The sequence below is a fragment of the Ochotona curzoniae genome, unplaced genomic scaffold (assembly GCF_017591425.1).
Source record: "Ochotona curzoniae isolate NIBS_2020 unplaced genomic scaffold, NIBS_Ocur_1.0 contig_3176, whole genome shotgun sequence".
Classification (NCBI taxonomy): Eukaryota; Metazoa; Chordata; class Mammalia; order Lagomorpha; family Ochotonidae; genus Ochotona; species Ochotona curzoniae.
The window spans coordinates 896593-921261 of record NW_024465746.1 but is presented as its reverse complement, the minus strand read 5'-3'; the positions used below and the strand labels follow the sequence as shown (position 1 = coordinate 921261).

At 44.3% G+C, this 24669-nt stretch overlaps 1 protein-coding gene across 3 annotated transcripts in view; it reads right to left on the bottom strand.

Annotated features, from left to right (window-relative positions):
- Positions 1-24669, bottom strand: part of PIEZO2 (piezo type mechanosensitive ion channel component 2) — a 410674-nt gene that overhangs the window by 24365 nt on the left and 361640 nt on the right. The window contains exons 35-43 of one of the 3 annotated variants that reach the window (XM_040979222.1): positions 23754-23865; positions 17472-17531; positions 13837-14003; positions 12341-12507; positions 8557-8724; positions 6213-6304; positions 5810-6125; positions 4607-4865; positions 2017-2199 (exon numbers count right to left, since the gene is read on the bottom strand). In XM_040979222.1, coding sequence (XP_040835156.1) covers positions 2017-2199; positions 4607-4865; positions 5810-6125; positions 6213-6304; positions 8557-8724; positions 12341-12507; positions 13837-14003; positions 17472-17531; positions 23754-23865 — 1524 coding nt within the window. Of the gene's footprint in view, positions 1-2016; positions 2200-4606; positions 4866-5809; positions 6126-6189; positions 6305-8556; positions 8725-12340; positions 12508-13836; positions 14004-17471; positions 17532-23753; positions 23866-24669 lie in introns of all 3 variants that reach the window. The other 2 variants (XM_040979221.1, XM_040979223.1) reach the window with 2 other exon arrangements.

The window sequence follows — 24669 nt, the reverse complement described above, 5'->3', positions numbered from 1 at the left end:
TCTGTAAGTTTTACTCAAAGATGACAATTTGTCAAAATTTAAAGACCAGACGAAGCAGATCATTGAAGAACTAGGAGTCAAGGTTGTGGTATGGAGGGTTAAGCTGAATATTGTGACACTGGCATGACATTTGGGTGCTGATTTGAGGCCTGGCCACTCCACTTCCAATCTAATTCCCTGTTAGAGTGCTCAAGAAAGCAGCAGCAGAAACTAAGCCTAAGTTCTTGAGCCCCTGCCACCCACATGCGGAACTCGGAGGGGTTCCAGGCTTCTGGCTTTGGCCTGGCCCAGCCCTGACTGTTGCAGCCATTTGGGAAGTGAACTAGTGGTGAAAGCTCACTTGCTCACTCACTCTACCACCTTGTCCTATTTCCCCTCTCTTTCACATGAAATATAGAATTAAGGTTAAGTTGATTTTAAAATAAAAATTTCATGGATGAACTTACTAATCTTAGTGGCTGCTAGGATAATTTAAGGATATGACATTTTAATCATCATATCCATTTTAATCATCATATCCAATAAAAAACAAAATAAAATCTCCTCTCCCTAGTCCCGAAAGAAGTTTACTGTTCTTCTGTTTCTGCGGACCACCTCGGAAAAGAACCAATTTTCCAAAGACAAAGTCACCCAAATAAAGATTATTCCTAAAGTTTTATTTAAAAATATAATTTTTTAAAGATCTGAAGATATTCAAAAGGTCTGAGGAGGAATGGGATTTAATGACAGCTTTGTTTTGCTGTAAAAGAATTTTTAAAATCTAAGTATAGTTTTCTAATAAAGAAAAGAAAACAAGGGATAATGAACCCAATTGTCCAGGGAATAAAAAATAGAAAGTTTATCTGAAATTTACTTCTTATACAACATAGATGTGATTTTTAGGTATCTATATTGAGTTGATTTTCTAAGGAATTCTTTGGAATACAGATAAATGAGCAAATAAACGTAAAAGGCTGTTAAAAAAGTCATTTTTAGTAATGAGATCTTTAGGCTTATAGGCATATCTTTTAAACTATTTCCAAAATTGTCTCCTGTTTTGTCAACACTTTTTTAAAGGTTTATTTTTTTATTGGAAAGTCAGATATACAGAGAGGAGGAGAGACAGAAAGGAAGATCTTCCATCTGCTGATTCACTCCCAAAGTGGCCGCAATGACCAGAGCTGAGCTGATCCAATGCCAGGAGCCCAGAGCTTCCTCTGCGTCCCCCAAGCTGGTGCAAGGTTCCAAGGCCCTGTGCTGTCCCCTATTGCCTTGCCAGGCCACAAGGAGGATGGGAAGCAAGGCTGCAGGGACACGAAGCAGCACTCATATGGAATCCCAGAGCGTGTAAGGCAAGGACTTTAGCCACTAGGCTACTGTGCTGGGCCCCTTGTCAACATTTTAATATGCTTAGATATTTTCATGACTCTTTTTGAACTTATGTGGCCTTTCTAATGATTTTCTAATGAATTAATTTATATATGTGCAAAGCAGAGTGGTGGAGACAACACCAGTCTACTGCCTAGAGATTCATTCCCCACATGGCCACAGTGGTTGGGCCTGGGACTTGGCCCAGGTCTCCCCTGTGGGCCCTCTTTCTCTGCTTCCCCAGGTATGTTAGCAGGAAGCTGGGCCAGAAGTGAAGTGGCTGGTATTCAAGCTGGCACATGATACCAGCTCCTGGTCTAACTAATACTGACAGTAAATTATGAAAAAAGATCCTTGGAAGCACTTCTGTAATTTCTATGCAGCTTTAAATATTTGGTTTTCAAAGTAGCATTGTAAAACAAAAACACAATTTTTTCAAAAGTTGCCAAGTGGCTCTGTCTTATGAAAAGTTTTATCATTCCAGAAAGCATTTTTCTTATTATTAGTCCAACTTTCAGCATAACATTAGCATTAGAAATCTTTTGTATATTTACCATGTATTAGGATCTGAAAGACAAGAGTCTAGAAACAGACCCCACCCACGGGCCCCTGCCCATTGCCGTCTCTAATACGCAAGTACTCCACGAGTGCCACATGCATGAGCAGTACCTTCAGTATGGAGCGATGGAAGAACAGAGCCAGGAGCTGAATGAGGTCGTAAAGTACATAACCTTCCTTCTTTTCCACTCCTATGATATTTGGGGGGTGGTAAGGTTTATCTTTGTACAATTCCACATTCTTATTCCATGGAAAGAACCCAAACTGGAAGAAATACTTGACTACAATTGCCACCTATACATGAGCGAGAGAAATAGAAACAAGTTATTCATGTTTAGGAACTGGTTATAGAAGAGACACAGTGCTAACAAGACAAATAGCCATCCTGCAAATTTGACAGTAGTGATGTACCCAATTCTTTGGGACAGTACCATTAGCACCTTCCCAGAGCGCTGGCTTTGGAATCACGGCAGCCTAGTACTGCTGTGAGATCTTTGTCAGAGCAGCTAGCAGACAGGAGCCAATCAGATTGCTCAGTCGCTCCTCATGGGGTCGGTCACTTCCTCCGTTACTGAAAAACCGCTTCCTCACTGATTTAATTATGTACTCACATAATTATTCAGATGCAAACGTTATCCAGATGCAGAACAAATCTGGACAAAGTTGACCAGAAAAAGATTTACATTTTTAGTTTTGAAATGCTCATTCATTTATTTGTTTTCATCCACTTAAAAAGCACAGAGAGAGAGAGGAGGGAAGGGGAAGAGAGAATATTTTCCACTTTTTGGTTCATTCCCCAGCTTCCCACAATGAAAGGGGTTTGGGGAGTACCAACTGCAGATGTGTCTTCTGCACGGGTGGCAGGGGCCCAAGGATTAGAGCCAGGTGCATTAGTAGGTATGCAGGTTGGAATTACAGTCGCTAGGACTCAAGCCAGGGTGACGGGGTTGGGCACAGTGTCAAGAGAGCTTGGCCCACTGCTCCCATTACCCACTGCCCTGCCTCTAGGGCATGATGGCATCGGGCATAGCTTGGCCCACTGTACCCACTGCCTGCCTCTAGGGCATGATGGCGTTGGGCATAGCTTAGCCCACTGTACCCACTGCCCTACCTCCAGGGCATGATGGCGTTGGGCATAGCTTAGCCCACTGCACCCACTGCCCTACCTCCAGGGCATGATGGCGTTGGGCATAGCTTAGCCCACTGCACCCACTGCCCTACCTCCAGGGCATGATGGCGTTGGGCATAGCTTAGCCCACTGCACACACTGCCTGCCTTCAGGGCATGATGGCGTCGGGCATAGCTTAGCCCACTGCACCTACTGCCCTGCCTCTAGGGCATGATGGCGTCGGGCATAGCTTAGCCCACTGTACCCACTGCCTGCCTCTAGGGCATGATGGCGTCGGGCATAGCTTAGCCCACTGCACCTACTGGCCTGCCCTGTCTCTAGGGCATGATGGCGTTGGGCATAGCTTAGCCCACTGCACCCACTGCCCTACCTCCAGGGCATGATGGCATTGGGCATAGCTTGGCCCACTGTACCCACTGCCCTGCCTCTAGGGCATGATGGCGTCAGGCATAGCTTAGCCCACTGCACCCACTGCCTGCCTCCAGGGCATGATGGCGTCGGGCATAGCTTAGCCCACTGCACCTACTGGCCTGCCCGCCCTAGGCTTCCTGAGCATCTCCCGAGGTCTAGAGGGGGCAGGTTTCCCTTGCCTCCACTCTGTCCATTTGGCACACCGGCTGTGAGTTTTTTTTTAAATGGAAAATCCTTTCTTTTTGTATTTAGTTTTATACGCTCATGAGTAGCAGAGTTCCTGGGTTTTGGCAATTAGCTTAAATCATAGACTGAGTTAACATCAAGTACATATTCAGCTTACCTCCACTTCTTAGTATGACAGGGAAGACACAGAACCCAAACTTCACTAGGAGCTATTTTTAAGGGAAAAGCTATAAAAGCAGCATTTGCTGTACTTGGCACATTTTGGGCATTGCTGCTTAGTTGCTGGCAGTCACAGAAGCGTTAGAGAATTGCCTGTGCCTCTGGAGTGATGCGGAGACGGTAATGTTCGGGACTGATGACCTTGGCATCCATGAATGCAAGGTTGTGGCAGCCCCACACACAGTCTGCTATGCTCCCCTTTGTCCCCCGCTGTGATTCTCTTCAAACTTTTCAACCTTCTCTCTCTCAAAAGGTTGGCGAGGAAAGCAGGTCCCTATGATTGGGCAGACTTCTCTGTGCCCTCACCTAGGTAGGCGATGGCTGACAATTCACCCTCTTAGTCATTCTGATCGGCATCTGGACGCTTAGGTAGCCTTGCATTGCACTGATGTGGACACTGGCTTCTGGAATTTGAATGGAAACTATGCACTCTGTGTCAAGCCATACTCCTAGTGCCCTGTTATATCATGTAACGCCCTGTCCATTGACTGAACATCCACTGATACCAGGCACCACGCATAGGATTGTTACTATCTTGCTGGTTAGTATTGTAGATCAATCACACTTCAAAAGCCCCCCCTCTCCATTCCTTACCTAAACACCTGTGCAGGGCAAAGAGAGAAACATGGAAAGATAGATATGGGAATGGTTTGTATGTCTCAGAACGTCCATGGTACTGACTGCTTCATGTGAACCTGCTGGGCTTGAGGCAGGTGTGAACACAGAGCGGAGACAGGGCTGCGGCCCCAGGCCTACCTCGGTGTAGACGATGGCCATCATCCAGAAGCGACGGCTGGGCCTGGGCACAGACAGCATGGCCCAGAGGAAGATGAGGATGGGCAGCAGCAGGGTGATCATGGAGGCGGAGACCATGTGGTTGAGGATGATGACGAAGTAGCACACCATTTCCGAGCGTGCCACCAACGTGTTGTACATGGCATAGAACAGCAGCAGGAAGCGGGGCTGGTGCACGTAGAACTTCTCCGACTCTTCAAGCTCGTCGTCATGAAACATCCTGGCAAAACAAGCGCTGCCGTGAGACGTCTGTCTTTGGTTTCTCCTAATTCCTGGTTCCCATTCACACAGGGTCCATCTTGTTGAGACTCTCCACTCTGCTCCCGCACCCCTCTGCACTGTCCAGGCCGCTAGCTAGGTTAGGTTGCTTCAGTGCTCATGGGAAAGAGTATTAGGAACAAACAGATGTGTGGATTTCAAATCTTAAAACAGCTTATCTTTAAACGAGAGTATTCTGCAATCTTTCTGAAGGGCTACTAAGATTGAGCATTGCTATCCAAAGACAGGATCAAAAAGTGTTTCAGATTTTGAATTTTTTAGATTTTTTAAAAATTGAGTATACACAACGGTATACCTTGGAGATGGTACCTAACATTTTAAATAATTTTGTGCATGAAACAGAATTTTATGGCTGCTGTTGTAGCAGGTTAAATTACAGCTTGTGATGTTAGTATCCCATATGAGTGTCACTTTGAGTCCCAACTGTTACAGTTCCAATTCCCTGCTATAATTTCCTGTTAATAAGCCTGGGGAAGCAGTGGAGCCCGGCTCAAGTGTGTGGGACACTGCCATCCATGTGGGAGACCCAAATGGATGGAATTCCATGCTCCTAGCTTCTACCTAGTCCATCCTTAGCCCTTGCCACTATTTGGGTAGTAAACCAGAAGATAGAAGACAGATTTCTCTCTCTCTCTCTCTCTCTCTCTCTCTCTCTCTCTTTCTCTCCCTCCCACTCTCCTTCTCTTCCTCCCTCTCTCTTTTCTCTCTCCATCCCTTTTCTTCCTCCCCCACCTCTTTGCCTCCCTCCCTCTCTCTCCATGTATCATTCAACTTCTCAAATAAATAACGAAATGTATAAAAAAATCAGATAATTTCACGGTGTGAAATTCTTTGTCCCTAAATAGACTTATCTCCCAGGTTCCTTGCTGGGCGGGCTGTACTCACTTGTTGAGCAGCAGCTCGCTGGCAGTCAGCTCATGAGTCAGGGCAGGCAGGATGCTGGATTCCAGCTTGTCTGTGCGGCTGTCATCGGGGCTCACCACCATGTGGTTTTTGGCCCCGTCGTCATCCTGTGAGCCGAAGGACAGGTGCTCAAAGCTGACAGCCTTGCTGTAGGAGGGTGGGGCCTCCACATCCCCATCCTCCACACAGAACTGTGGCAGCTCCTCCTCTGGGGTGAGGCTGGCGTCCTCCACCCCCACGGCAAACTCCATTTCCTCCTCTCTCTCTTCTTCATCCTCCTCCTCATCATCATCATCCTCTTCTTCCTCCTCCTCTTCTCCTTCCTCTTCCTCTTCTTCCTCCTCATCTTCCTCATCCTCAGCATCTCCGGGCTGGGGCACCACACCCAGCACCTCCTCCTCCTGCTCAGCCTCCACCTCTTCTATGGTTTCTGTGGTCCCCTGGCGTGAGTACAGCATGGTGCACTGTGTGGGCTCGCTGTGGGAACAAAGGGATGGGCACAGTGCCCTTGGCTCAGCAGCCACACCCCTGGGAACTTTACCAGATTCCCACGAGGTGGGCATCAGAGCTCCCGAGCAAACACACCAAAGAAAGGCAATATCTCATCTTTTCCAGACTCCCACCTGCTGTGCTCCTCCCAGTATCTGCAAGGCATCCTCTCCCAGGCAAAAGCCAGGCACAGGACTCTCAGGGCGCAAAGCCCATCTGTGCACGCAGGTGTTCTTAATGAGAGGCAAACACAGCATGAATCTAGTAGTTGGTTTCCCAGTCCACACACACACCCAGCATGGTGTACCTACCGTCCCAGGTGCTTTCAAGTGGGGCCATGTGGAAAGGGAAAGCCATCTTCTACAGGGCTTCACTCTCAGTCCTACACAAAAAACCCAGCCAGTGCCACCAGGAATGGCAGGAATAATCACACCTTAGCTAAGCTGAACAACAGGTGCAATCCTTGAAACGAGTCACCTTTCCTTGATATTTGCTTTTCCTCCCTGCTGTTTCACCCTCTGCCTTTTTCTTATTGGCATGGGTCACTCTTGGCCAAACGTCCATCATCCCTCCAAAGGCCATTTCTCACTGGCCTTTACCATGGGAGCACCTGCCCTTTGCTTGTCTCCCTGATGATCCCTAACTCTTAGCATCACTCCCTACAGTTGGTGTATTTTTCCTCTCCTTCTTTTATTCTTTTATCTTCCAACTTTCCTTGTTAGGTTTATGCCAGAAAGGCTGGAATTGGAAACAGAGCAGGCACAGAAATGAAAATTCTGCCTTTTATGATTGTCTACTCCTGGCACATCCAGCCCCTGAAACAGAGAGCAAGGGGAAATTATCAGGGTGTGTGAACCCCGTGGATTCAGGAATATCCTGAATTGGCAGATGAGACACGTCCTATTTTCTGAGTGGCCCCGGTGAGCAGTTAGACTCCCTATGCACTCCGAGTCTCCGCTGTGCAAGCTGTTTTCCTTCAGATACCTCCCCGGTGTGGGCATCTCAGTGAATGATGAGTGGGTGACCCTGTAAGAGCCCTCACTGGTACCATGGCTGTGCATGACAGGTTTGTGCAAGCCCTTGACGCTCCTTCAAGTCTTGTCTCCAAGTGTGCAAATCATGTAGAAGGCCCTTGGAGCACCAGAGCAAGCAGGAACTCTGACTTACCTCAATAACACAGAGCTTTTAACGAAAACCACAGAACTGACTCATCTCCTGGGAATTTTTTAATCACAAGGGCAGCCCTACACCAAGTGTAAGTGCCAAGATGAACATAACCAACTCTAAGCATGGTCGCTGTGGCTTGGAAGCATGTCTGGCTCTGAGCGGCTGGGGGACCCTGTGGGACCCGTTGGAGTGGGATGGCAGAGCTTGAGGATGACTCAGACAGCGGGGCAGTCTCATTGATGCAGGTCCCACCACACTGCAACGTGCTGTGCAGCTACCTGTGGCTGCCAGCAAGAGAATCACACTTCTCTGATCAGCCTCTGGGTGCAGTTACAATAAAATCCATTTGGGATTGGGTCATTTTACCTACCAGATTAATACAATGTGGCTGATGTCCCAGCTGTATCATTCAACTTTTTGGGATTTTATGCAAATAGTTGTTCCCAAATGATTATTGTGCCATGGGAGAATTTAGTGAAGAAGCAAAGTTTTTCTTCCAGGCAGAATAAGGGAGAGTGTACAAAGTGATAGTTTGACAATGTGCAAATACTCTTTTCAGCAGTTAATGGACAAATAATGTCTGACTTTTCTGTTGGTTTTGATCATTGGGCTGATTTATGCAATGCTAACTAAAAATGGCAACACATGGCGGATTTTCAGAGCCTTTTGATGGCATAGCATTTGTGGCAAAATGAGAAATCCAAGTTTTCTGCCTTTCCTGACGATTTTCTGCTTTGAGGGCTGTCTGCAACAGTTCTACATCATGCAAGAAGCATGCATTACGTCTTGGAAAATCAGAAAGTGTGAAATGCTTAAAAAATGGAGGACACTGTAGATCATAAGGATCGTTAAGAAACTTCTAACAGACAAAAATCAAGGAGCTGTTAGGTTCACACAACGCTCTGTCCTAGAACAAGTATGTGTCACCGCGGGCATGTTTTTGTTAGTCATGCAAATTCTTAAATGAAAAATGAAAAACAAATAACATACCTGTCAAGAACTGATATTTGCAACGACACAGAAAGGGGGCAAGACGAGAAAAGTACGGAACGAAGCATGCACGAGTTAAGCACCTTGATGCTAAACTGCCACTGTCAGCAGATGAGGAGGACATATCCATGCTGAACACTTTACGGAGCCTAGGCCGTGCGCGCTCGCTTGTTTTGGGAACCGTGTCTGATCCATCTAAATCATCAAGGGTAGACTGCCTTGAGAACAGCATGGTTGCTTCAGTGTAGCAGCTAGCAGCGCAAACAGTTACAGAAACACAGTGTTAAAATGCCAGTGGTACATCAGCTCACACACCGGTCAACTGGTTGACACACTGCCATGCAGCAAATCACACACAACACCAACACTGCTGAAAACGACCACCGCCGGGGCAGGGCAGGACCTGGTTAGCAGGATAAGAAAACACAAGTGGATCCAAGTTTCAAAGAATACATTGGCTAGCGATCAATGGTACAATGGCACTCTCTGGATGGGACAGGAAAATAAAATCATAAGAAAAATCCCTTTAACTTTCTCTTTAAAGCACAATGGTGGTGATTACAGCTTTGTAACAACGTTTTTTTTTTAAAATTATTAAAGAAAATTTACTGTGTTTGGTATTGCCACCTTGAGTTCGTTGAGAGCATTGATGAACCCATTGGCTTAAGCAAAAATAATAGCTTATGTGGAATTTATATAAAACATATGAATTTTTTGACACTGTCTCCAAATACAGAGAGGGAGGGAAACTCAGGAATGATACCAAACACTGAATTTTCCACCCCATGTTCTGAGTGATATTCAGTTAAGCCAAAGGAAACGCCTTGCATATGGAAGAGATGCTGGTTTGATATGCACTGGATATAAACCAACATCCGAAAAAAAAAAAAAAGATGCTACAAAGAAAATCACAAAGGAATTCCAGCAATGCCAGCTTCATTTTGTCTGTTAACTTTTCGTCTTGATTGGTTTCCAATCAGGGTCATGCTTTGGAGGTTGGTGGACATCATTAGGGAGAGAAGCCATTGGCTGATCTCCTTACCTCCTGATGCCCGGGGGGAGTGGCAGTCAGGAAGTGAAGGCTGAGACGTTGCCAGGTGGAACACACAGCACCTTGTCGGTGATATGTTTTAAACGACAGCCACCCTATTTCTTTGGGACTGCCTCGCTGAAGATAACAATTGAGCCAAATTGTTTCATTGGAGAAATGTAGATGATAGCCTGATTTTATAAAGTGGCAGCAGAAAAACAAGTTTGCCATTGTAAGTCTGGACCTGAGGGAAATCATGACAATTCCAATGTCAATGGGAACACACACTCACTGAGTAGGTTTCCGAATGTTTGCTCGGTGCAAAAATCTAGGGTGTGGGTGCAGGGCTAGGGTCCTTGCTAGGCAGCATGGCTTCATGACCCACTGGACCCCCACCTAACGGGCAGGTGCAGCCATGCACGCACGGAATCTTCTCTGGAGATGACAGCTGTCTCTCTCAGTACAGTGATCACTGTACTGATCACTGTGGGAGATTGGGAAATTCCTCCAATAGAAACACAGGGTATGCATGTGACTCGGTCATTAACAAGAAAGTGTGTCAATTGCTGTAATTAATGGATGCTACCGTAGGAAAACAAAGGCCAAAGACATCAAGAGGAATTGCAGGGATTTTAGCTTTTTAGTGAATGTATCTGATGACTGAGCATGTTCTATTTTAGAAAATATTTTGACAATCTTTGTGAAAAAGTAATCCAAGGATTTCTTTGTGTTGCTATGATTTCACATGTACAGTCTTGGGTCAGATGTAAAGGCAGTTACTTGATTTCATCTTACCCAGTTTTTCTTTATCCTCTTTCTTCCTTCTCAGCCGTGAGTTCCACTATGTAGTTTCTTGGTTCAATAATTTATGCAGCACTATGCAGTTAAAATCACTAGCTTAAGCATCATGTATGTTTCTTTCTTGGAAAATTTATTTAGAGTTTTCGTCACCGTAAAACAGCTTTCAAGTATCATGCTCAGGCGTCTGGGAAATCCTTAGAATGTTATGGGATGAGCTAGTATTTGTGTGATGTTTCGCTCTGGGAGTAGGGTCCAGCTTTACAGAGCTGTTGACCTATGTTCTTAGTTTCCGAAACACTGCTAGTTGGAGAAAACTCACCAAGTTTTTATTTGCCAAGCTTAGAATCTCTGGGGGTGTGGGCTGAGCTATGAAACAGACAGCATATTTTCAGTAATCAAATTACACACAAACTACACAGGTAGCTGGCTGTCTTCTTTACTATCTGGAAAAATTTCAACTGAAATGAAAATGGCTTTCAGGTAAAGAAACAAGAATTGGCTGGAACCTTTCATTTTGAGATTCTGAAAAAAAAATTAAAATGCAGTTTTGATCAGATCCAGTTCATATGCAATATAAAGAAGTTTTCAAAAACTTCATGGAAATACATATTATTTTTTAAAAAGGTGCAAGGATTTTAAAAAATCATCCCCAAGTTAAGTTTATCTTTTAATTTCATTTCCTATAAACTTTGAAAAGTCATCAATGCAGAGCACAAATGAGTGCAATGGAATGATTGGTTGACTGAATCCATGGAACCTTGTCTGGAAAATGCACCTGCTGAGTATCTCAGCATTTCCCACACTCCACCATTCTGCTGCACAAGAAGTGGTTGTGGGGTCATGAACAGGTGCTAAAGTAGGTGGGCTTGGGCCTTTTTAGGCTCCACAGTTCACCTGCATCCACCGCTGGACCTACAGAGTGCTGGGCCTGCTACACTCAGCCCTGTTCCCCCCACTGCCCTGCTGCGCACACACCTACATCTTTCATACGTCTGCTCATGCCGCTTCCACTTATCAAGAGGCAAGGAGCTACCATGAGACAAATTGGAACCCTGAGGAACTTGGGAACAAGTGGGTTAGAAACTCATTTTAAGTTTTAGTAGTAAAATGAAGTCAGATTTAATATGTGCATCTACCAATAGAGTTATTGCCAGAAGCACAACTTTAAGAAGGTCAACTTCTTCCAAACCAACAAGTTTGCTGAGAATCAATCACTGTTTATCTTGACGGCAGCTGTCTCGGGAAGACACAGTGAGGTATGCAGCACAGGGTCCTAAATGACCTCTTTGCAGCTGTATATTATTGTTCATAGGTTCAGAAATTCCTGAGTGACAAATGCACACATGCTTGGGTAGAAAGAGAGTGAGAGTTCTATTATTGTGGCACCTTTCTTTAATAATTAACTATTTTACTCTAAGAATCAGAAACTCCTTAACAGAATCTCAATTGGGAAACTGCTCTTTGGGCCTTGAAACCCTGAAAGGATTTCTCTCCTAAATCTTTCTTTTTCTCCCAAAAAGATGGAATAGTAAACACGTTTGTACCGTATTTGTGAAGCAAGGAACCTGATAATAAAACTCAGAGGAGAGAGATGCTCACAGAGAATTATCATCATCATCATCATAATCATTACTATGATCCTTAAAGTGGCAATTGCAAAAGCAAAAGGCTGAAAGTGGTATTAGCAGGTGGAAGACCTGGGATAGCAGGTGTTTTGCAGAGCAGTTATTTTTGAAAGGCACCAAAGATGCAACTTTCATCACAAACAATAGTTTGGGCTTTAGGGAAGGGTCACTCTTCCTTGTCTCTACATTGGAAATCTCTTTGCCATGTTTGGAAGAACTGGGGATTTCTAAAGGCTCCTTAGTGATGTGACAGTCCAGGCCACACAGCATTCTGTTGGGGACTGACTGCAGACATTACGAAGGAGTGAGGGATGCATTACTTTAGGTAACCTTCACCTCATACATTCATGAGATACGCCCACATCATTCACCTTTGTCCAAAGCAAATGCACTGTTTGGAGAGGGCAGTACCTGGAGATGCTGTCATGTGAGTCCAAGCTGTCAGCCCTGTGTGCTGGCTGTGTCCCCGAGGCAGCTCCGGGACGCTGGTCGATGGAGTCCAGGCCCGACTCTCTGGAAAGGTTCATGATGTGGTTCTGGTAGTACATGTGGATGCTCTCCCGCGTCGGAACGTTGCCCTAGGGAGAGAGGGGGACGTCACCGCAGCCTCCAAAGGAGCACTCCGCTGCCCGGGCCCTGCTTCCAGGGAGCACCCTGCTGCCCAGGTCATGGCACTCACTGGAATAAGGACTAAAGCCAACCAGACAAGCTGGGCTTTGCTGCCAACTCATACAAGATATGATGCCCTGTTTCAAATTGTGAAGCTTTTTGTTTTCCCTTAAATTTTGGAATGTATGCATATTGCTCATGAGTTGACTGGGAGATAAGACGACGCTGAAGCAAGAAGTTAGTGTCTCATAGACCCTGCAGGCACAGGGTGAAGGTCATTTAATACAGTGTTTTTTCATTGCCCTTATGTTTGGGCTTCAACCTGTCTCGTGGGAATTCTGCATCTGTGTGTCATGTCAGTAGTCATGGAGTATCAGCTTTTGGAGCATCTTAGAATTCAAACATTCATATTAGGAGTGTTCAACTATTAAGAGACCATTTATAAAGCACAACTGACCACATTTCAATTCTCTCCATGTGTCCTCATTTTCCTGTGAGAAGTTTCAGGTCAAATTTCCTTTACAAAGCATGACAGAATTCTTATGCCTGCAAACTCTGGCAAGGAGAGGGTGCAGAATGAATAAACCAGACATCATCATTGGTGTGTGTGTGTGTTTAATGTTTTTAGTATTGTGTTTATGAATGTGGGACAGATCTAAGTATTTCAGCATATGGAAAAGCCAAAAAGTTATGGCAACATCTATGAGAAAGAGAACATTTTGTCTTATCTTCCTCAAAATGTTAGATACTGACATTTTTAATGTTTGAAAAATGTATATAAGAGAAGACATTTTGCTTGTGTAGATTCAACAGCAAAATGATATACTGTCTTCCTACCCCCTCACTCCCCTATGCTTTTCTTCCCTCTTTCTTATTTCTCTTTTAATTATTTATGACATTTTCAACTTACATTGTAGTCACTAAATCCTCCACTAAATCAATAATTCAACATGGGGCAAAGAGAAAAACATTGTTCCTCAACAGTACAGACAAGTGTATAAACAACAATTAAATCTCAATGTGCCAATTTTGCTTTTTTGTACTTTGTATATTAATCACCACGAATCAGGGAAAATATGATATTTGTCTTTTGGGGTTTGGCTTATTTCCCTAAAAATAGACGTCCATCAATTGATGAATGGGTAAAGCAATATATATGTCGTGGAGTACTACTTAGCCACAATGAAAAAAAGAATGGAATCTTGTCTTTTGCAACAAAATGGATCAACCAGATAGTGACTTTTAAATGTTTTTTTTTTTAATGTCGCAGGAAGAGAGAACTATGCCATTAGTGTTACCTTCTTAATTTCCCTGGTCAGCATGCACCTCTCAATCCTCAGGACCGTCGATATGTCAATGTGCTCCCTGGAAATGGAGTTGAGCCACGTGGTGAAGCTGTCCACAGTCGCCAGAAACAGCACCCAGGTGAACTTCAAGATGTTGAATATCCTTTTGATGATGTTGTCTAGGAGAAAGCAGGACGACACTTTGCAAGCGAACGCTATGCTCGTGATGGTTCGGCTGTCCTGTAGCACGGTAATGTTTTACCCAAGCCACACTGGTTTGCGCCGTGATCCTGGTGAGAGGTGAGTCCCCTGACCCTCAACAGGACCTGGAAGACAGCGGCGGCATCCAAGCCAGACAGCTCCTCCAGAGATTTAAACGTGAGTTCCTTGGTCTTGAGAAAGGTTTGTGGAACGTTCACTAATCAACCTCCCAAAAGAAGGAAATTCTGTCATTCGTGACTGTCTAATGACCACAGAGGACATGGAATTATGTGAAATGAACCAGGTGAGTGAAAGCTAGTGTGTCATTCCACTGACTTGCAATAATCAGACTCAGAGAAGCAGGGACTGGAGTGGTGCTGATCAGGGACCAGGTCGGGGTGGGAGAGGTTGGGGCAGAACTGTTCTGTAGCATGACTAAGCCTGGGGAGCTGACGTACAAAATGACAGCTCCAATTCATAATCTTGTCTTGCATACTGGAAATCTGCTGACTCTAGACATGCTTACCACATGTAACAGGTGATAGGTGGCAGCTATGTTGATTTGTTAGACTGCATGTATGTTCATTGCATGCACACAATAAAAAAAGAATCCAAAGAGGGTAAAAGCCACGTTAACCACCTGTCTTACTCATGGGTGCATACCGATGGCTTTCCGCCTCTGACGGGAGCCCACAGGTGTATAGTTTGCTGGCTCCCAGGCTGGTATCATCAGCTATGACCAGTTTTGCCTTGCTCTAAAAGTTCTGATGGAAAACAAAGGAATTATAATGGAAAAAAAATAGAGTTATCTTTCAAGCTGAGGGGTCTGGAAGCAAGGCAGACCTTCTCTGAGGTGCAAGGTTAAAAGAAAATCCCCAAAGGAAAGTTGAGAATGGGATAGCTCCTGGACAGGGTCCAGATAGGCCGGGGTAGAGGGGGAGGACACAAACAAAAGTGAAAGTATCCAGGATCTCCAAGTGAACAGCCACACCTGGGGGCAGGGTGGGGGGAGAACTGTGACTGGGACAAAAGGTGGCAGAATCAAGTCACCCCCCCAAGGACCAGCCCCAGCTGCAAGGGAGACATCTGGCATTCCGTGTGAAGGGATGGCTTTCCTGCCTATGCTAACACTACCCTGGTAGTTCCCCCAAACATGTGTGAAAGCACGTCACACCGGACAGTCAGTTGGGAGGAGGGTCTTGGGCAGTGAGAGGACAGAGTGCCCGTGCTGGAGCAGAGCAGCGCTGCAAGTGACCAGCTGCTTCCTGAGCGGGGCTGAGCCAGGTAGGAGCACCAGGTGCTGGGAACACTGACAGGGTTCACTTTACCCACTACTCATTCCCCTTTAAAAGAACTACAGGCAAGGGCCCGGCACAGTCGCCTAACGGTTAAAGTCCTTGCCTTGCATGCCCCGGGATTCCATACGGGCGCCGGTTCTAATCCCTGTGGCCCTACTTCCCATCCAGCTCCCTGCTTGTGGCCTTGTACTTGGTCACAAGCAGTTGAGGATGGCCCAAAGCCTTGGGGCCCTGCACCTGCGTGGGAGACCTGGAAGAAACTCGTGGCTCCTGGCTTTGGATTGGCGCAGCTCTGGCTGTTGTGGTCACTTAGGGAGTGAGTCAGCAGACAGAAAATTTTCCTCTCTGTCTCTTCTCCTCTCTATATATCTGACTTTAAAAAAAGAAAGAAAGGCAGGCAAGTCTTTCCTACATTCATCTGAACAGAATGGCTCATGGCTTTGTGCATTTTACCTCTGGAAGCTGAAGTTTGACTCCTGGAATTGGAAGGATGTGGGGTTACACCTGTTGATACATTTCAGCAGCTCCCTATACCTTCCACTACTTACTTGTCTCTGATAGTCATGGTTACTTTTTCAGATTGGCAAAGATAAACTTTGTAGCCTTGCTGTGGAGCTCAAAACTAAATCACTCATTGGAGATATCAATGACATGTCTTTTGTTAACCTGGGGGATTGCAAATTAACTCAGAACATGAAGATTTTTAATTTTCACTTTATTTATTTTGCTATAAAAGCTGTATGACATAGCATTGATGGTCTCTTGGATCCAAACCAAACTCTATATGTGGCAGTTATAGACTTGGAACAGTTAATCTCTCCCTGCCTCAGTTTCCCTTCTGTTAAGAGGGGAAGTGAGTGTTTGAGGGTGTTAAACAAGAGGATAAGACCAAATATCTTGGAAAAAGGCTTGGAAACATGATGGGAAACTAAATTGCTAGCCACTGCTATTGGAGAAAAAGCTTTGCCGTAGTAACACCAGCTTGACACCCACGTGCCCCTGATGGGGAAATGGAAGACCAGGGGCAAGCAATGATTGCCTAGAGTTCCATTTTGTGCCTGAAAATGGCAGCCTTAGAAGTTCAAGGATATAAAAAAAGTTTGTGGAGAAATGGAATGAAAAGGTAATTTTAGTGCATGCATTTTTGAAATTCATGCTTACATGGAGTTCTACAAAGATTCCTGGAAATGCACATTATGAAAAATCCACACATTAATTTCAAAATATTTGTGTCCCACCAAAATACTTTTTGATTCTGTCTTTCCACACACTTTCCGACATCTCCTTGGTTTGCACTGGGTGTCCAGGGCCTGACTCTAGATGGTAAGGAACTCATTCATGAGCGGTGAGGACATGTGGAAGTGAGCGTGTGGTATGGGGGCAAACGAGGGCATTTTGCTGGTGTGCTTTGGCTTTCCTTCTTGCATGGAGACATCATCCTGCAAGAGAAGCCTGAATGGCACCACGACTGGGCAGGTGTTACTGTATTGGAATCCTTGCCTGGCTCCATCACATAGACTCTTTGATACCTGAGCAAGCCACAGACTTGATGGTACTTGGTTTTCCCTTCCTAAAATGGAGAGGCTGTCCAGGCTTCCAGGGTCCTTCTCATCTTCGCAATCATACTCACCTCTTATTTAACTCCTTTCTGTGCTCTTTCAATAATAATCTATCATATGTTCCAAACTAGCTGGAAGAAAGAATTTTAAAAGTTTCAACACACAGCAATGATACACACTAGAGGTGATGGCTATGATGGCAAATTACCCCACTGTGCCCCATAAATTTGTCCAACGATTATGGACCAATTAAAATCAAATGATTGATTATGCAAAAACAGAACCTGTGCTCTTTGGGCCTCCAGTTTGATGACTTCCTTAGGAGTTTTAGAATTTGCTCTCTCAAGACCTCTGACATACATAATCGCGTGAAGGAATTTTTCCCCATCCAGCAGCGGAAAAGCCAGATCTGTTTTCAGGAGTCACTTGGCCATCTCAGTGGAGAAAAAAATTCAAAGGACATCAACTGCTGATCAAAGTGCAGACACAGCGCTTGGTTCAAGACCTGCCAGACATTCTTCCTTTGTGGATGGCCTGGGCAGGGATCCTTTCCCATCCCCCAAGGCCGCCATTTGCTTCACTTTCTTACCTGGGCCATCAGACTTCTTTTTGATGGGCTCATCCTCTCGGTCTTCCCACTCCACGGGACCTGGTCAACATGTTCAACAAAGAGGAGTTACATATCTTAGAGGGTAAATTAAAATGTCACTACTATCCTTCTAGATGAAAAGGAACTCTAATTAAATGGAACATTCTGCCTGTCTTTGGAGTTGTGTAGGTAATTTGTAAGAACTGAGCTTTCAGACCATCCTTACTCCACTGCACAAGAACCCTGACTTCCAAAGGTTGTTATTATATTGCCTGTGAACTCACACCTGTTTTTAGAGGATACAGCACATCCATTTGTTCTCTGATTGCCTCAACTCCACAGCAGCAGAGCTGAGCTCTAAAAGAGCTTTTCCAGAGCGAGCAGTTGAACACAGGTATATTCACAAAGGTTACAGAAAATGGAATTTGAAGACACATTGATTTTGTGCACATTTCTGAAATTCATGTATTTTTTTGTAGATATATACTTTCCAGATTTTTGTTTTTTAAACAGAAAGCTCCTTGATTCCTGATATGTGGCATGGAATTTTAATTTTCAATTGTAATCTCTTATAAGTAACACCATAGGATTCCATTCTTGAAAATTTTATTAAAATGTATTTGGGAAGCAGATAAATGAAGAAAGAGAAGGCAAGAGGCAGAGAGAGAGACAGAGAGAGAGCTAGCTCCCAGGTACTAGTTTACTGCCTAAATGCTTGCACATCAGCCAGGGTTGGGCGCAGGCTTCGCTGGGAGCTGGGAATGCAATCCATGACTCCCCATTGTTTGAGCTATCTGCTTCCCAGAGTCCCCTAGAGTCAGGAGACAGAGCAGGGAATCGAACCAGGTACTTGGACACGTATGAAGACCTCTTAACTGCAAGGGCCAAATGACAGCCCCTCATTTTATTTCTTAACCTTTCTTTTAAAGTTAACGTTGTCAGAGCTACACAAAGGGCATCGGATGACATTTTCATTTCAGATCAACAAGTTTTCATCGAACTACATTCGGTGAAATATGTCCAAATTATGGTTGAATTAAACACTGCTGTTATCTAGAGCATTCAAATTCAATGAGGGTTTCTGAATTTAAGGTTTTAACCCTATCAAAACATTCATGAGGGCCCGGCGCGGTGGCGCAAGTGGTTAAGGTCCTCGCCTTGCACGCCCGGGATCCCATATGGGCGCCGGTTCTAATCCCGGAATCCCCGCTTCCCTTCCAGCTCCCTGCCTGTGGCCCGGGAAAGCAGTCAAGGACGGCCCAAAGCTTTGGGACCCTGCACCCACGTGGGAGACCCAGAAGAGGCTCCTGGCTTCGGATCGGCATAGCATCGGCCGTTGTGCTCACTTGGGGAGTGAATCATCGGACGGAAGATCTTCCTTTCTGTCTCTCCTCTCTGTATATCCGCCTTTCCAATTGAAAAATAATAAAAATAAATCTTTAAAAAAAATAAAAAATAAAAAAAAATTCATGAATTTACTCTACTTAATCTTCTGAAATACGCTTCCTGGCAAATCCTATTTTCCACTGGCATTTCACGTTTGATCCTTGCCAGTTTCCTTGCCTGGCACTCTAGTTTTCACGCACAGCTTACTTCCTTCAGGCCTTCTCTTCATACAGTGCTCCCTGACACTGTAACAACAGGAGATTCCTTCTCTCTGATCCCACAATCTGGTCTAGCTGTATTTTTTTTTTAAAGGAGCTCTGCAGTTTCTACATCCTTTAGATTTAAAAATAGACATTTGTGTTTTTCCTGCTGATTAAGATAGAAGGCTGTGGAGTCCAGCTGTCTATTTGGAAATCCAAATCCACTCCTTGAATGGCTTCGTGGCTGCCGGCAGGTGCTTTGCTGGACTTACCTGTAAAGTGGAACTAATAAAACGCCCCTGAGTTGCCGTAAGCAACCATGAGTGACTACCAAGAATCACTTGCTAGAGTGCCTCTTCCTCAGAATCCCAGGTCCTCTGCGCTCCCTGCCTGCAGAAGCATTCCCAGACCAGGGGTCAGGGGGCCACCAGGGCTGCGTGAAGCAGAGAGCACTTGGAGGAGTTGGCACACACATGAAATACAAAGATTGCTTTCTTTTGCAGCTAAAACGTGAAATTTCATGCGTAACTTTTTCATAGTCTACACTTTACATCACCTTTTGATGAGTCTTCATATTCTTAAAAGGAATGTATGCAACTAATTCAGTGTATCTGCAAATGGATGCTGTTTTTGATTTGTGGGTAAAAGTTGGTGCACTTGCACATGAAGGAATCGATGTTATGGGGGAGTAAATTATTTTCATGGTGACTGAAGGACAAATTTCTTAGAAATGGGTTTAAAAAGAGGAAGAAAAGACTAGAATAGCAGAGACAATTAAAACTAACTTTGTTTCTGCTGGACTCAATTGAGTAAACTTAAACCCAGTAGAAAAGAATCACTTAGTAAGTACAGACAGCATATTTATGTATGCATCTACAAGTAAACAAGTTAGATTGCTACTTCTTAAATACAAAAAAAAAACATAGAAATGAAATCAGTGGAAAATATTTCTAAAACATTTGATGGAAGAGAATTTTTAGAGTAACATGAAACATTTAGAAGGTACACAAAGAAATTTAGACTGATCTGACATTAGGAAAAAATTGCTTAGATAGCAATGCCATAACTGAAACCAAAACATAGGTATTATATTGGGAAAATATTTGTAACACACACACAAAAGGATAATATGCCTAACATACAAAAGGCCTCAATCACAGAAGAACAAATATCGAGAAAGAGTGACAGAGAAAAATGATAGAAGATTTTAGTATCAGACTGAGAAGTACAAATGACCTTGAAACATGAAATAAAAAAAAATGTTTAGACTTATTAGTTAAAAATTCAACTAGATTAAAATCAAAGCCACGCTTCATCCCTCAAAAAGGCAGACAATGAAAAGTACGGTTTCCTGTGGCATGGGGTTACAGGACAACATGCGTAAGCATGGCAATTTAAGAGAGGCCTACTCTTTGGTCCAGTAATCCTACTTTGAAGAATCTACTTAGTGGAAGCCATTTTTTTTTTCCTGAAATTAGTAAAGTTTATAGTGCAATCAGACACACATTCACACATATCTGTGTATAGGATTCTGTGCAAAGATCCTTACTACGGCATGGTTCGTTGTGGCAAAAATTTGTTCATGTCTAACACAGGGTGGACAATTTAGTTGGCTAAACTTTGTGCATCTCTACTGTACAATATTTTGAAAATAAAAAAAGAATGATATCATTTTAGAAACATTCAATGGGAAAAATGTTTCTGATTTACTGTCATTAAAATTCAAGGGTGGGTGTAGAGTCTGAACACGTATTTGAAAAGCGACCAAAATAAGTAGTTGGTGAGTGCATACACATTTGAGGGCACTACAAAACAGGGAGGGAGCAAACCTATTTCCTGCCAGGATGTAACCTGGAGGTTTGCAGTAGGTGGGGTGGGGAAGTCATGCATCCACCTTCTCACTGCAGGTGACATGGGTGGTGTACTAACTTCTCTGTTGAATCAACAGGCTAAAATTCAAGAACTCGTATTGCAGCACGGCAAGTTAAGCCACCACAAAGTTGCCAGTATTTGGTGCAAGTGCCCGCTGGTTGGCTTCCAATCCAGCTCCCTGATGATGCACTTAGGAAAGCAGCAGAAACGCATCAAGCATGTGGGACCTGCCACCCATGTGGTTGATCAGACAAGACCACGAGAAGATCCCTGGCTCTGACGCATGCCTGTATCAGCTCTGGCTGCCACCGCCATTTGGAATGTGAATTAGTCGACGGAAGAGTCTCTTTATACATGCATACCTGTGCTTCTCAAACAAATAAATAAATAGAACATGTTTTAAATATTTATTTATCTTTATTGGAAAGGCAGAGTCCAGAGAGGAGAGACAGAAAGATCTTTCATCTGCTGGTTCGCTCCCCAAGTGATTGCAACAGCCAGAGCTGAGCTGGTCTGAGACCACAAGCCAGAAGCTTCTTCCAGGTCTCCCATGAATCAGTGGCCATATGGGATCCTGGTGCTTGCAAGGCAAGAACTTAGCCACTGAGCCATTGTACCAGATCTGAATAATTAAATGTATTAAAAATGATAAGATCAAGTAAAATTCAGGTTACAAGGAAGTATCATAAGGAAAGATAAAAGCTGAGTAAGGTTTTACAATTGTAATTTCATTGGAAATTATCTTTTTCTTTTATTTTTCATCTTTTTAAAATCTCATAGGGAATCTATGAATGCATTTGTTTTGTAAAAATCCAAAATATAATTTCCTGTCATTATATCACAATCTGCATTTGTCTAAAAAGTGACCATTATTAATATGCTAACATTCGTCCTGAAATTTCTTTTGCATTTGGATACTATTTTATGCACTCATTAAAAATTAAAAATCTGGGCCCAACACGATAGTCTAGTGGCCAAAGTCCTCGCCTTGCACACATCAAGATCCCATATAGGTGCTAGTTCGTATCTTGGCTGCCCCACTTCACCACCCAGCTCCCTGCTTTTGTGGCCTGGGAAAGCAGTCAAGGACACTCCAAAGTCTTGGGACCTTGTACCCTCTTGGGAGACCCGGAAGAGTCTCCTGGCTCCTGGCTTTGGATCGGCGCAGCTCCAGCCATTGTGGTCATTTGGGGAGTGAGTCAGTGGGCAAAAGATCTCTGTCTCTCCTCCTCTCTGTATATCTGACTTTCCAGTAAAATAAATAATTCTACAAATATATAACTATAAAACAGGCATTGTTCTCCAGAACAGTATTCCACAGTATGCTGGTAACATAACTGACTTGACTCCTTGTGTGAACGTTTAAGATGTTCCCAAACTTCTGTTAGTAACAAACAAGGTTTGATGAGGACTCTTGAACCTGTGTGCTTGTATACATGCTCAAATACTAAATGACCCGAAGTGAGATTGTTCTGTGGTGTTATATGTACATTTGAAATCATAACTGATATTGACACCCAGCTCTTGAATAGGATATACTACTTGTGTTTACTATTTAAAGATTTATTTATTTATTGGAAAAGGAGAGACAGCTATCTTCCATCTGCTGGTTTGCCTTCTGAAATGATCGCAATGGCCAGTTCTAAGTTAGGCCACAGCCAGGAGCCTGCATTCTGTCTGGGTCGCCCATGTGGATGGTCAGAACTTTAAAGATTTGGGCCGTCTTCCACTGCTTTCTCAGGCAGGCCAGCAGGGAGGGCAGTAGCAGGGAGCTGCGCTGGAGGTTGAGCAGCAGAAGTGGGTATCCCATTTGATAACCACTGTCATGATCTGTGTACTTATTTGTATTCTTATGAGTCCCAACCAATGACATTATCAAATATTTAGCTTCTCGCCAGCCCAACAGATTAATAACCACCACCACAATGAAAAGCCAGTTCAACTGTATGTTGAACTACACAGCTTGTGCCTCTGAGAACTCCTAGCAAACTGAAGGATCTTGGGCAATTTCAGTTTCCTGGCCTGTGATTTTCTCCCCAGTAGCTTTTCATTTACAGGGTTGAGTTTACTTGTATTGCTTTTTTAGTATCCAGTCTGTGTTTTGATATGTACAATGGAAATACCATTTCTGAATGCACCACTCACCTTTAGCTTTACTTTGGTGTTTATTTATTGGGACTTGGAATAATTTTCATATTCAAAACGTGCTTATTGCGTATTTTCAAATATATGACACCGGATATGGTGGCACCAGTTGCCTTTTGTTTTTTCTTGCAGCGTGCTTCCTGTATTTCTTTGATAAGACTGACAAAGGTTCTCCTTTTTCACTACCAGATCTTGTACTTTTAAAATTATTATTTCATAATAGTATCTAAAAAATTACTTTCTTCCAGGGACTTTCCTGGTTTTATGGTGTGACTCTCATTTCTTCTCTCTTTATAATACACTTCTTAAATGCATGCTTTCATTTATTCCCCGTGTTGGATAGGATCCCTGAACGACCATGGAAACCACTCTCTTGGAACTGAATGTGCTCCCCCTGGAGGCCCGTGTGCTCTGCATTGGAGCCTGTGTGCTCTGCCCTGGAGCCCGTGTGCTCTGCGCTGGAGCCTGTGTGCTCTGCATTGGAGCCTGTGCGCTCTGAATTGGAGCCTGTGTGCTCTGCACTGGAGCCCCTGTGCTCTGCATTGGAGCCCCTGTGCTTTGCATTGGAGCCCCTGTGCTCTGCACTGGAGCCTGTGTGCTCCCCCTGGTGGCCTCTGTGCTCTGCATTGCAGCCGCAGGAGGCTTGGATGCTATGCTGCCCCTCTTGCCCAGCACTCACCGTCCCCTGAGGCTTTCCGCCTTTGCGCCTGCTCTTCTCGCGCGGATCTCTTCTCTTTACGCCTCTGTCGCAGGGCTGTTTTAGGATCAGTAATCCAGGCTTGGTAGACAAACTGAAGAGACAAAGAGAAATCAACTTCCGGCCTTTGGATAATTGGGCATTAAAAAAAAGGGGGACCTACACCAGCCTTCCTTTCTTGGGGAACAAGAGCTCCCTGTCTCCCACCTGAAGCCACTGAGTGAATCTGTACTAGTTTCCTCATCCTGAGATTGAAAACTGGTGTTGCAGGAATAGATTTGTTCAGCTTTACTGAAGACCACAACATGAACTTGGCTATGTGTAAACTATTGGTTGTCCTTTCTCCCAAATCCAGCCATCATTTGCGTTACTTAGTTTCTGGTTTTCTCACACTACACAAGCTGGTAATAAGCTGAATACCTCCGTAAGCCTCCATGGAGCAGCTGGTCAGCTCCGTAAGCATCCATGGAGCAGCTGGTCAGCTCCGTAAGCATCCATGGAGCAGCTGGTCAGCTCCGTGAGCATCCATGGAGCAACTGGTCAGCTCCGTGAGCATCCATGGAGCAGCTGGACACCTCCCTAAGGATCCATGGAGCAGCTGGTCACCTCCCTAAGCATCTATGAGCAGTTTCTGTCATTACACCTAAATGCTGCATCCAAAACCAAGGAACATCTTAACAATCCCACTTACATTAGGAAACTAGTGTTTGCATGTTCAGTACTCTCCTTGGCGAGTAACAGCTGTTACCAGCAGCGTGAGAAATGATTTTGTGTATTAACAAGTACACTGAGAAAAAAAACAATGACATTAAGATCCAAGAGTTGTTTCCAGAATAGTACGGAAGGAAAGCTGCAGTGAAAATGGTTGCCTTTTGTCCATTGCATTCAAGAGCTGAAC